This window comes from Acinonyx jubatus, chromosome C1 (genome assembly GCF_027475565.1).
Source record: "Acinonyx jubatus isolate Ajub_Pintada_27869175 chromosome C1, VMU_Ajub_asm_v1.0, whole genome shotgun sequence".
Classification (NCBI taxonomy): Eukaryota; Metazoa; Chordata; class Mammalia; order Carnivora; family Felidae; genus Acinonyx; species Acinonyx jubatus.
In genome coordinates, this window is record NC_069381.1 from 64,475,001 (window position 1) to 64,487,011 (window position 12,011).

Genomic DNA, 12,011 nt, shown 5'->3' on the forward strand with positions numbered 1-12,011 from the left:
ACCTTAAAAAAAATTCAAAGCTGAGTTTGGTTACAGCACAATTATAGTATCATGGGTTAGAAAAAGCCCAGAAGTTTTGAATTCCCATTTTGATCGTCATTCATTACCTATGTGACCTTAGATGAATCATCTAATAAATCACATTGCCCAGGGCGTAGTTATGCCTGCCCTCAGGACTTGACTCACAAGGATTAGTTGCGCTAATGGCTTTAGGAAGTGATCAGTAACTTAGGTGTCCCTCTCTGTGCAGGTGTTAGATGTCAAGAGAGGTAACACTGCAGGGAAAAGAACTTGGACTTGGACCCAGGGTTGGAATCTCATGTGCACCAAATACTACTGATATGACTCTAACCCGTTTTATCTAAGTCTTTTTAACTTTTTTGAGATGTATACCTGAAATAGTACATGTAAATTATAAGGATTCAGTATTTGTATATATCACAAAGTGACCACCATGATATCCAGTTAACATCCGTCGACACAAATAGTTATGATTTCTTGTGATGAGAACTTTTAAGATTTCTCTTAGCAACTTTCGAATCTACAATATAGTATTAACTATAGGTGCTGTGCATCACATTCCTAGGACTTGTTTTTTATAACGGGAAATTTGTACCTTTTGACCACCTTCACCTGTTTTTTCCCACCCTGCATCCCCTGCCTCTGGTAAGCACCAATCTGTTCTGTATCTGAGGTTTGCTCTTTTTAGAGCTCACATGTAAGTGAGCTCATACAATATTTATCTTTCTTGGTCAGATTTATCTTAGTATAATGCCCCTGGGTCTATCCATATTGTTGCAAATGGTGCCATTTCTAGCCTTTATTTTTTAGTTTGTTAAAAGAGGGGGAAGGTAATATCTCTTACTTAGAATTGCTGTAGGGATTAAAGGAGGTAATATGTGAAAGTACCTGGTGCACATAATGGTTCTTGGACCTTTACTTTGATTTTATTTTTCCATTCTTCCAGACCTATCTTCTCCGTTCCTTCACTTTGCCACTACTTTACTGGAAGTGGGAGCCAGTATTCAAACTGTGTACAGCTAAGAGGGATGAGCAGGTGCCCCAGTTCATGACTGTAATTGAAGTATTGAGTTTTAGAAGTTATTTGATATGTTTATCACATAACCTATTTTGGAGGAGCCATGTAGCATAAGACCTTGAGAGCTTTGTGGAAGAGTTTTGAATAAGAATATTGTCACTGGCTTGGCTAAAGCTACTCTCATCTATTCAAGCACTCAGTAAATGGGTAATTCCCCCCCCCCCCCACAATAATTATTCTGTTCTTAGTTTCAGGTTGTATGTATGTATATATGTATTTAGTTATTTAGTTGGAAAGTGTGTGTGTGAGTGTGGGGGAGGGGAAGAGAGAATCCCAGGCAGACTGCACTGTTGGAGCCTGAAGTGGGTCTTGCTCTCCCAAACCAGGAGACCCATGACGTGAGCCAAAACCAAGAATCAATTGCTTAACTGAGCCACCCAGGTGCCCCTATATATATTTTTAATGTTTATTTTATTTATTTTTGAGAGGATGAGAGTGTGCAATCGGGGGGGGGGGGGCGGGGGGGGGGGGGAGGAGAATCCCAAACAGGGATTGGGAGCCCTGATCCAGGGCTCCATCCCACAAACTGTGAGATCATGACTTGAGATGAAAGCAAGAGTTGGATGCTTAACCAATTGAGCCACCAAGGCACCCCTCAGGTTGTTTTTAATTCCTGCTATTTAAAAACATTTTTTTAAATGTTTATTTTTGAGAGAGAGAGAGGAAAAAAGAGAAAGGGTGTGAGCAGGGGAGGGGCAGAGAGAGAGAGAGAGAGAGAGAGAGAGACAGACAAAGAACCTGAAGCTGGCTTCAGGCTCTGAGCTGTCAGCACGGAGCCAGAAGAGGGGCCTTAAATCCACGAACCTCGGGGTCATGACCTGAGCCAAAGTTAGACGCCTAACTTACTGAGCTACCCAGGTACCCCTAATTCCTGCTATTTTAAGGGCAGTTAATCAGATAGAGGTAAAATAATCTTTTATTGAGGAAAAAGTCTGAGACTTAGATAATGAGAACAGCCCAGATAAAAACCATAGTCATTAACAAAGGAAACAATCCAAGCAGTGTTCTTATGTGTAAAGATGAAGTATTAACTCCTGATGAAAGTATGGTTTAGTTGGGGTGCCTGGCTTGGCCTGGTTCGTAGAGCATGCTAATCTTGATCTCAGAGTTAGGAGTTCAAGCTCTATGTTTACTGTAGAGATTACTTAAGGAAACAACAACAACAAAAAGTGTGGTTTAGTTACTAGATTTGTCATTATGTGCTTTTTATTTTCTGTAATAACATGGATATTTCTAGAAAACCTGTAGAAAGTTAGATTTTTGGTAGATTGAGATGTAGGAAAGTAGTATTAAAATCGTAATACTGCTATTTTAGAAAACCTCAAGAGGTAAAGATTCCAGTTGCTTGTATTTAAAATCACATTCACAAATAATCTAATGGCAGCTGCACAAGCCTATAATTTCTTCCAGAGAACTTTGGAACATGTGGAATGTTTGACCAACTCAGTTCCTGTTTAAGGAAAGTATTAAACAAAAGAAAGTTGGAAATGAACTTCCTTGATTTAAAAAAAAAAAAAAAAAAAAAATGCACTTGATGTGTTTTTGGAGAAATTTGTAACCTGTTTGTGGGCCAGAATATTTTTTGAAACACCAATGACAAGCTACTTATTAACAAGGGACATTATAAAGTATATAATGGAGAGAAAAAGCAATATTAATCTGTATTAGTGACTCTATAGTTATTCAGACTTATCTTGGCTATAGAGTGAGTTTTAAGGGTGAATAATCATAACCACATGATAACCAGAAGATAGCAATTCAAATACAGTGCATGGTAAGAATACTGTCCATGAGTTATTTATTTTTGAGAGCACGCAAGCAAGGGAGGGGCAGACACACACACACACAATTTGAAGCACGCTCCAGGCTCCAAGATGTCATCACAGAGCCCAATGCGGGCTCAAACCCATGAACTGTGAGATCATGACCTGAGCTGAAGTTGGATGCTTAACCAACTGGGCTACCCTCGTGCCCCCTCTTATTTATTTATTTGTTTGTTTGTTTGTTTGTTTTTGAGAGAAAAACAGCATGAGTGGGGGGAGGGGCAGAGCGAGAGAGAGCAAGAGAAGAAAGCGGGCTCCAGGCCCTGAGCGGTCAGCACAGAGCCCAATGTGGGACTTGAACTCCAGAACCACAAGGTCGAGGTCATGACCTGGGCCAAGGTCAGACACTTAATTGACTGAGCCACCCAGGTGCCCCTCCATGAGTTATTCTTTAACAACAAAGTTGAAAGATAATGTAATTTATGGGAGAAAAGGAATCCATCTGTTGATGACATTAAAAAGAAACAAAATCTGATCTCTTCAGGAAAACTAAGCAGCTTTCAAGCATGGGTGAAACATCACTGTTCAAGAAACCCTTACATTCCAGGAATAATAACCTCTATAAAGAGCTTTTTCGTTTAAGAAGTACATATATGTAGTCTCTCAGTTTTTGCAACAAGTGTGTCAGTAGACCAACTTTACTAATGTCATGATGTACACGAGAACCAGGGAGGTCAAATGATTTGACTGAGCTCACTGAGAGTACGGAAGTGGGACTAGATTCAAGTCTCTTACCCTTTTTTTGTTTTTTTAATGTTTATTTTTGAGAGACCATGTGTGAGCCGGGGGAGGGGCATAGAGAGGAGGAGACACAGAATTGGAAGCAGGCTCCAGGCTCTGAGCTGTCAGTACAGAGCCTGACATGAGCCTCGAACTGACAAAACAGTGGGATCATGACCTGAGCTGAAATTGGATGCTCAACTGACTGAGCCACCCAGGTGCCCCATAAGTTTATTTTTAAGAATAATCCCTATGCCCAGTGTGGGGCTTGAACTCAGGACATGGAGATCAAGAGTTGCATGCCAGGCACCCCAAATCTCTTACCTCTTAATCTGTTTTTTTTTTTTTTTTCCTAACAACCATTTTAAGGATGAAATATTTCCTCTTGGGGATTTATTTTGCTGATATTGGAAGTAAGGGGGAACCACTTTTTCTGTGCCTGAAATTTCTTCTTTTTAAATGTTTATTGAGAGAACAAGAGTGAGCATGAGCACAAGCCGGGAAGGGGCAGAGAGAGGGAGGGGGAGAGAGAATCCCAAGCAGGCACTGTGCTGTCAGCGCACAGCCCAACATGGGGCTCAATCCCACCAACTGAGATCATGACCTGAGCTGAAGAGTTGGACACTCAACTGACCGAGCCACCCAGGTACCCTGTGCCTGAAATTTTTGATAGAGGAGATAGGATGTGAAATTTGGATAAGGATGCATAGTATCTCAGTATATTAAACATAATTCACCAGCTTCCTGACTGAGTTTAAGGATAAATTGAGCTAGAAAGTAGAGAGAACTTTTGCTTAGGTTTTATTTTAGAGAGAGTGAGAAGGGGAGGGACAGAGGGAAAGAGAATCACAAGCAGGTTCCATGCTTAGTGCGGAGCCTAACTCAGGGCTTGAGCTCACAACCCTAGGATCATGACCTGAGCAGAAATCAAGAGTTGGACTCTCAACTTACTGAGCCACGCAGGCACCCCTAGAAAGAACTTTTAAATGGAAGAAATAGAATTCCTATCTTTTGTATTTTTATATCTGGAATCTTTTTATTTGAAAACAACAAAATCTAAAATGGGTTGGTTAAATTATTGGTTTGTGTAACTAAATATTTTGGGATAAGACTGTGTATCTGATAAGTTTTCAACTGCAATAATATGAAACTACTTGCTAAAATTGGCTAAAGCAGTTGCATAAAAGGGGTAGAGTGAGCTCCAGAGTTGGTGAACAGAGCAACTCCCCTATGTCAGGGATCTGGGTTTATTCCATCTCTTCGCTTTGCCTTTCTTGGCACTGGTTTCTTCCTCAGTAGTAAGATGGTGGTGGAAGTTCCCAGACCACCTACAGATAAGGCAGCATCCAGGGCAAGGAAAGGATGGTCTTTTACTGTATGTTTCTTAAGAGTAAAAAAATATTCTCCAGAAGATCCTTGGACATCTTCTTCCATGTCTTGTTGGCTGCGATTGGGCCACATGCCTACTCCTAAAATACCACTTACACTAGTTTAAATCTTATGCCTAGAATAGGGAATGTGAGTCCTTTTCCTCCAGAGCACCTAAGATGTATAGATACTTGAGATCTGAGTGTTATGTGAAGAGGGGAAGAGGAAGGCACCCATGTCTTGCCTTGCCTGCAAACTTTTGGCTGCCTGGGAGGTAACATTGTTCTGTAGGGGAGGAAGCACAATGAAAAAGGGTCATACCTACAGGAAATCTAATATTTGCTCTGCAGGGAAATGTGAAAAATTGAAAGAAAGGAAGCAGCTTAGTAACTAGAAGTCCACTTCGTGTGGGATTTCCTTTTTGGGGCTTTTCTCCTGCCCTATTACATCATCATTCTGTTTTAATGTTTTCTAACTGTTAAGTTTTTATGTTAATGGTGTTGGGATCCACTATGAACACCATTAGCAGATTCACTGTTAAAACCAGTAATAACAAAACTGTTTCTTTACTTCCCATCGTTTTGAGAAAGAAAATCAGGAAAACTGTTCACTGTGCATGTTACCTTGTCCCTCTACCCACACTATTACTGATTTTTGTCAGTGGACTAATTATACCTTTGATTTCACAGAATAAAGAATAGGAACCTTTCTTAAAGGACTTTCTTTTTCCCTGTGAATAATACAGTTCTTATACTAGAGTATTTCACAAAAACTTACTAATTACAGAACTAAATATATTCTGCCCTGCCCAGGAACACAAAGGGTTAAATCAAAGGTCCACCAGTTAGCACAGCTCCCCACAGAGGAAAAGGGGAAAGGGCAGGACAGCACATGTTTCTTTGTAAGCCTTTTTTCTTTTCTATCTAGTTGCCTCTTGTCCTCCTCAGTAGCTCCTTTCATATACATCTGAAATTGGTCAGAATCTTGCTGACCATGCTGGATCTTTTAGTTGTAGAACAGAGAGTGCTTCCAGTTCAGACACATTCTGATGTGCCTTAAAGATCCATTTAATAAGTAGTAGTTGTGCCATTCCTGAACTTCATGAGGCTTATGGATGTGAGAAGGCTTACCTTCCAGTGGGAGTCAAGAATGGTATGAAACCTGGGGATCCAGGGAGAGGATAGAAAGTGAGGACTGAAGCAAGGCTCAGGGTCCGAGGAAGTGTTGGCAACATCGGTGGCAAAATTGATAATAAAAATTAAAAAAACCTTAACTATTTTGGAATAAAACTGCTATACTGAAATGTTTTTGTTTTACATACCCAAGAAAATTAAGGGATTGGATTAGTGAGTCTGTAAGATATGTTTTAGACCTCTTTATTTTTGCACCTCATTCATTAATTTTCTCAAGCATTCTAATGCAAGATAAATTTCCTCATTTAAAAAACTTAGCAGTTTTCAAAAATAGACTTGCCTATAATTTCATTGTGGCATACATGTCATGGCCTTGCCTTTGAGAAGACAACTTTTGATTTTTAGCATTGTAAATGGCAGGTAGTGGAGATCTTTTCAATCACTTGGAAGTTGGTGAGATGTAAACTCAGAATCTTGCTCTTGACAAATATTGGCTTTGTGACCTTAGGCCAGTTACTTTCTTTCCCTAAACCTCAAATTCCTCATCTGTAATTTGGAGGGGATAAGTATTTGTAAAGTCATTGTGAGGATTTAATGAGATAATGACCGTAAAGTGTTTAATATAGAGCCTTGCCTATAGGAAATATTCCATATATATTACCCGATGTTAATGATGTAACTTCTGTCATAAATCGACTATTTCACTCAAATACCCTAATAACCAGAATGTTTTCCTGGTGGAAACTGAACTCTTTCTTTCTTTCTTTCTTACAGATCTTATACTGCACGTTAAACACACCTAAAGTTGATATGGAAAGACTCTTAGGATCACAGATAGGTCTTGAAGATTTCATATTTGCCCATGTGAAAGGGATCAAAAAGGAAGTAAATATACATAAATCTGAGGATTCACTTGGTCTCACCATTACAGATAATGGTACTGGCTATGCTTTTATAAAGGTAAGTCTTAAAAAAAAAAAAAAAAATAACTGGGGCGCCTGGGTGGCGCAGTCGGTTAAGCGTCCGACTTCAGCCAGGTCACGATCTCACGGTCCGTGAGTTCGAGCCCCGCGTCAGGCTCTGGGCTGATGGCTCGGAGGCTGGAGCCTGTTTCTGATTCTGTGTCTCCCTCTCTCTCTGCCCCTCCCCCGTTCATGCTCTGTCCCTCTCTGTCCCAAAAATAAATAAAAAAATGTTGAAAAAAAAAATAAAAAAAAAAATAAAATAACTATGTGACTTAATGGAGGGTAATATTTAAGAAAATCTACCAGGTCAAAGAAATGATCTTAACAGTCAGAACTGGCTCAGTAGGGATGGGTTGGTAAGGTTTCATTTAAACAAAATGGAGGGGGGTGATTTCCAAATGTATTTTATTTTTTTCTAATTTCATTTTTTAAATTTACATCCAAAATAGCATATAGTGCAACAATGACTTCAGGAGAAGATTTCTTAATGCCCCTTACCCATTTAGCCTATCCCCCCTCCCACAACCCCTCCAGTAACCCTCTGTTTGTTCTCCATATTTAAGAGTCTCTTATGTTTTGTCCCCCTCCCTGTTTCTATATGCTTTTTTGCTTCCCTTCCCTTGTGTTGATCTGTTCTGTCTTAAAGCCCTCCTGTGAATGAAGTCATATGATTTTTGTCTTTCTCTGACTGACTTTGCTTAGCATAATACCCTCTAGTTCCATCCACATAGTTGCAAGTAGCAAGATTTCATTCTTTTTGATTGCCATTGTATATATATACCATATCTTCTTTATCCATTCATCCATTGATGGACATTTGGGCTTTTTCCATACTTTGGCTATTGTTGATAGTGCTGCTACAAACATTGGGGTGCGTGTGTCCCTTCGAAACCGCATACCTGTATCCCTTGGATAAATGCCTAGTAGTGCCATTGCTGGGTTGTAGGGTAGTTCTATTTTTAGTTTTTTGAGGAACCTCCATACTGTCTTCCAGAGTGGCTGCACCAGCCTGCATTCCCATCAGCAGTGTAAAAGAGATCCTCTTTCTCTGCATCCTCACCAACATTTGTTGCTGCCTGAGTTGTTAATGTTAGCCATTCTGACAGGTGTGAGGTGGTCTCTCATTGTGGTTTTGATTTGTATTTCCCTGATGAGTGATGTTGAGCATTTTTTCATGTGTCTGTTGGCCATTTGGATGCCCTCTTTGGAGAAGTGTCTATTCGTGTCTTTTGCCCATTTCTTCACTGGATTATTTGCTTTTTGGGTATTGAGTTTGAGAAGTTCTTTATAGATTTTTGGATACTAACCCTTTATCTGATATGTCGTTTGCAAATATCTTCCCCCATTCTGTTAGTTGCCTTTTAGTTTTGCTGATTGTTTCCTTCACTGTGCAGAAGCTTTTTATTTTGATGAGGTCCCAATAGTTCATTTTTGCTATATTTAAAAAAAAATTATATATATAAAATTTGAGAGAGCTCATGCAAGTGGGGTGGGACAGGGAGAAGGAGAATCCCAAGCAGGCTCCACTCTGTAGTACAGAGCCTGATGTGGGCCTTGATTCCATGAACTGTGATATCATGACCTAAGCTGAAACAAGAGTAAGATGTTCAACAGACTGAGCCATCCAGGTACCCCTCAATTTTTTTTTTTTAATTTTTTTTTTTTAACGTTTATTTATTTTTGAGACAGAGAGAGACAGAGCATGAATGGGGGAGGGTCAGAGAGAGAGGGAGACACAGAATCTGAAACAGGCTCCAGGCTCTGAGAGCCTGACGCGGGGCTTGAACTCACGCACCGCGAGATCATGACCTGAGCCGAAGTCGGACGCTTAATCGACTGAGCCACCCAGGCGCCCCTCAATTTTTTTTTTTTAAAGTAGGCTCCGTGCCCAGTGTGGAGCCCATCATTGTTTGGCTTGAACTCAAGACCAAAGTCCTGAGCTGAGATCAAGTGTTGGATGTACAACCTAGTGAGCCACCTAGGTGTCCATATATATGTATGTATGTGTGTGTATGTATATACATACACCTATATAATTTTAAGTAATCTCTATGCCCAATGTGGGGCTCAAACTCACGACCCAGAGACTGTGTTTTATGATCTGCTGACTGAGCCAGCTAGGCGCTCCAACATATTTTTGACACCTTCTTACATCTTAAATAGTCTTCAGGGGTGCCTGGGTGGCTCAGTTGGTTAAGTGTCTGTCTCTTGATTTTTGGCTCAGGTCATGATCTCATGGTTTGTGAGTTTGAGCCCTGTGTTGGACTGCGCACTGACAGTGTGTAGCCTCCTTGGGATATTCTCTCTCTCCCTCTCTCCCTCTCTCCCTCTCTCCACCCCTCCCTCCCTCGCCCCCCCACTTGTGCCGCCCCAAAATAAATAAGCTTTAGAAAAGTTTGAAGAATTTTTAACTATAGAATTTATTTAAATACAAATAGAGCAATATAGAGCTGTAAAGGCAAGAGAAGGAAGTTTGAAATAGTATGAAAAACTAAGAACTGAGGTGTGGGGAAAAGAAAAGTAGACTTATCTCTTAAACAGTTCTATTAAGCAATTGTATAACAGACTTTTATTGAATGCTTATGTACTAGGCACTTGACATACATTTTCTCATTTAAGTCTCAACCATTCCATTGGTACTATGTTTCCTCTTGTTGAGGTATAACAAATTTTTAAAAAAATACTTATTTTGAGAGAGGGAGAATGTACACCCACGTGAGCAGGGGAGGGTCAGAGAGAGAGGGAGTGAGAACATCCCAAGCAGGTTCTGCATGGTCAGTGGGGAACCCAACATGGGGCTCAAATTGATGAACTGTGAGATCATGACCTGAGCCAAACTCAAGAGTCCGACACTTAACAGACTGAGCCACCCAAGCACCCCAGGGTATAACAGATTTTTAATGTTCAGCTTATTGTACTCACACCTGTTAACCATCACCCAGATCAAGGGAAACTTCATTTCCACCACCCAGAAGTCTCCCTTGTACTGTTTCCTAGGCAGTATGCTTCTCCCACAAAGGTAGCCACTACTCTGACCTCTATCACTACAGTTTTGCTTGTTCTTGAACCTTCTGTAAGTAGAATTCTATATTATGTACTCTGTCGTTTCTGGATTCTTCTGTTGAACATGGTGTCTGGGAGATTGACCTGTGGGTAGGTACTATTACCAACCTCTATTTTACAGATGTAGAAACAGGATAAGGGAAGTTAAGTAGCTTGCTTTAAAGTTATGTAGCAGAAAAATTCAGTATTTGAATTTAAGAACTCTGACTCCAGAGCTGGCATTCCCATCCACTTCACTAAGAATTAGTTACAAACTTCATGCAACAGAGTAGGTTTCAGGTTTTTATTTTGTCCAAATCTTTTCTTTGCTGATGCACTGTCATTTAAAACAAGTCCTAGGAAAGCAACCCCCTTAACTGTAAATAGTACTTTATTTAACTCCCCACTTGATAGAATGGCTATTTTTAGCTCTGCTAAAAGATAGGACTGTGTTGAAGGTTGAGTGGGTGATCAAATGGAAAATCGTGAGTTGGGAAAGTCATGTGGGATTATCTGGGGGAAGCTCAGGACATGAGGCACATGCAGCAATGCCTTTCTAATGTCAGCAGGAAGGGCTTAGAAGTTTTGCAAACATACGTGGATTTTTTAGATCTTAACCTCTGTTCAGAGTTTGTGTTCTTTTTTTCTGGAATGTCTCCTTGAACATGTGCCTGAGTCAGTACGAGTCACTAGCCCTGGGGAGGCAGAACATGATGGCAAAGAGAAAGTGGAGCATACGGCAAACTGCTGACATAGAATTCAACTTAAAAGAGAAATGAATATGATTAATAGGACTTCTTACAAACTGGGGTGGGGGTAATTTCAAATTTACTGTAAGATTGTAATAATACAGAAGACTTCCATAATACCCTTTACCCATTTCTCCAATTCTTACCACTTGTCACGTTTGCTTTTTTGGTCTAATACACACATGTGTATGTGTATATGTATACATATGTACAAATATAATTTTCAGAACCATTTGAAAGTAGAATGCATATATTCCCATTTAGTCTCTAGTATTTCAGAACGTAGTTATTAAGCACAGGGGTTTTTTTTTCTGAATAGCTAGACCGTGCAATTGTGAAATTCAGAAAATCTAATATTGATAAAATAATTTTTAATGCCTATATTGCATTTCTGTCAGTTGCCTCATATCCTCTGTAGCATTTTTCTTTTCCTTTATAGGTGTAATCCAGGGTCATGAATTTTATTTAGTTGTCTTTTTAATGGTCTTTAGAATAATCCCTCAGCCTTTCATAGAATGAGAAACCTCAAAGAAGCCTGAATTGAGGGACAGTGTGAGAAACGGATTATGTATTTTTGGTAGGAAAATTAGATCAATGATGTGTCCCTCTTGGTGTACCACATGTGCATTATGTTAGCTTGCTTATGACCTTTGTCACTTACCTAAGGTATAGTGTCTGCCAGTCTTCATTGCAATGTTATATTTTCCTTTGTAATTAATATTTGTGGGGAGAAACTTTATTTTAAAAATATCATTTTCCTACTTGCACCTTACAGATTGAACATCTGTTGATTGATTTTTGCCTGAATTGATTTTTATTATAATGGTTTCAAGATGGTGAATTTTAAAAAATTCCATCATTTCTTATATATTTAAAACATTCTGTTGAAAAAAAGTGGCATGGTTTTTGTTTTTTTGTTTTTTGTTTTTATCAGCATGGATACATGATTTCTCACTTAATGGGTTATAGTCTACAACTGTTGCTTATGCTCAGATTTTCTGAGATTTGGTCTGCCGGAATCTTTCAGCTGGCTTGTGTATCCTTTGACGTGTCTCTGATCCTTTATTAAGCAGTTCTTCTCTGGCACAACAAGATGTTCTAGGTTCATCTTT

The 12,011-nt window shown here is 39.6% G+C and overlaps 1 protein-coding gene across 5 annotated transcripts in view; it reads left to right on the forward strand.

Annotated features, from left to right (window-relative positions):
- The window catches only part of GIPC2 (GIPC PDZ domain containing family member 2), a 171,545-nt gene that overhangs the window by 23,677 nt on the left and 135,857 nt on the right, over positions 1–12,011 (forward strand). For 4 of the 5 annotated variants that reach the window (XM_053214293.1, XM_053214292.1, XM_015066251.3 and 1 more), the window contains exon 2: positions 6,918–7,103. The exons of the other annotated variant lie outside the window; for it this stretch is intronic. In XM_053214293.1, coding sequence (XP_053070268.1) covers positions 6,918–7,103 — 186 coding nt within the window. The remainder of the gene's footprint in view (positions 1–6,917; positions 7,104–12,011) is intronic. 5 annotated transcript variants of the gene reach the window in all.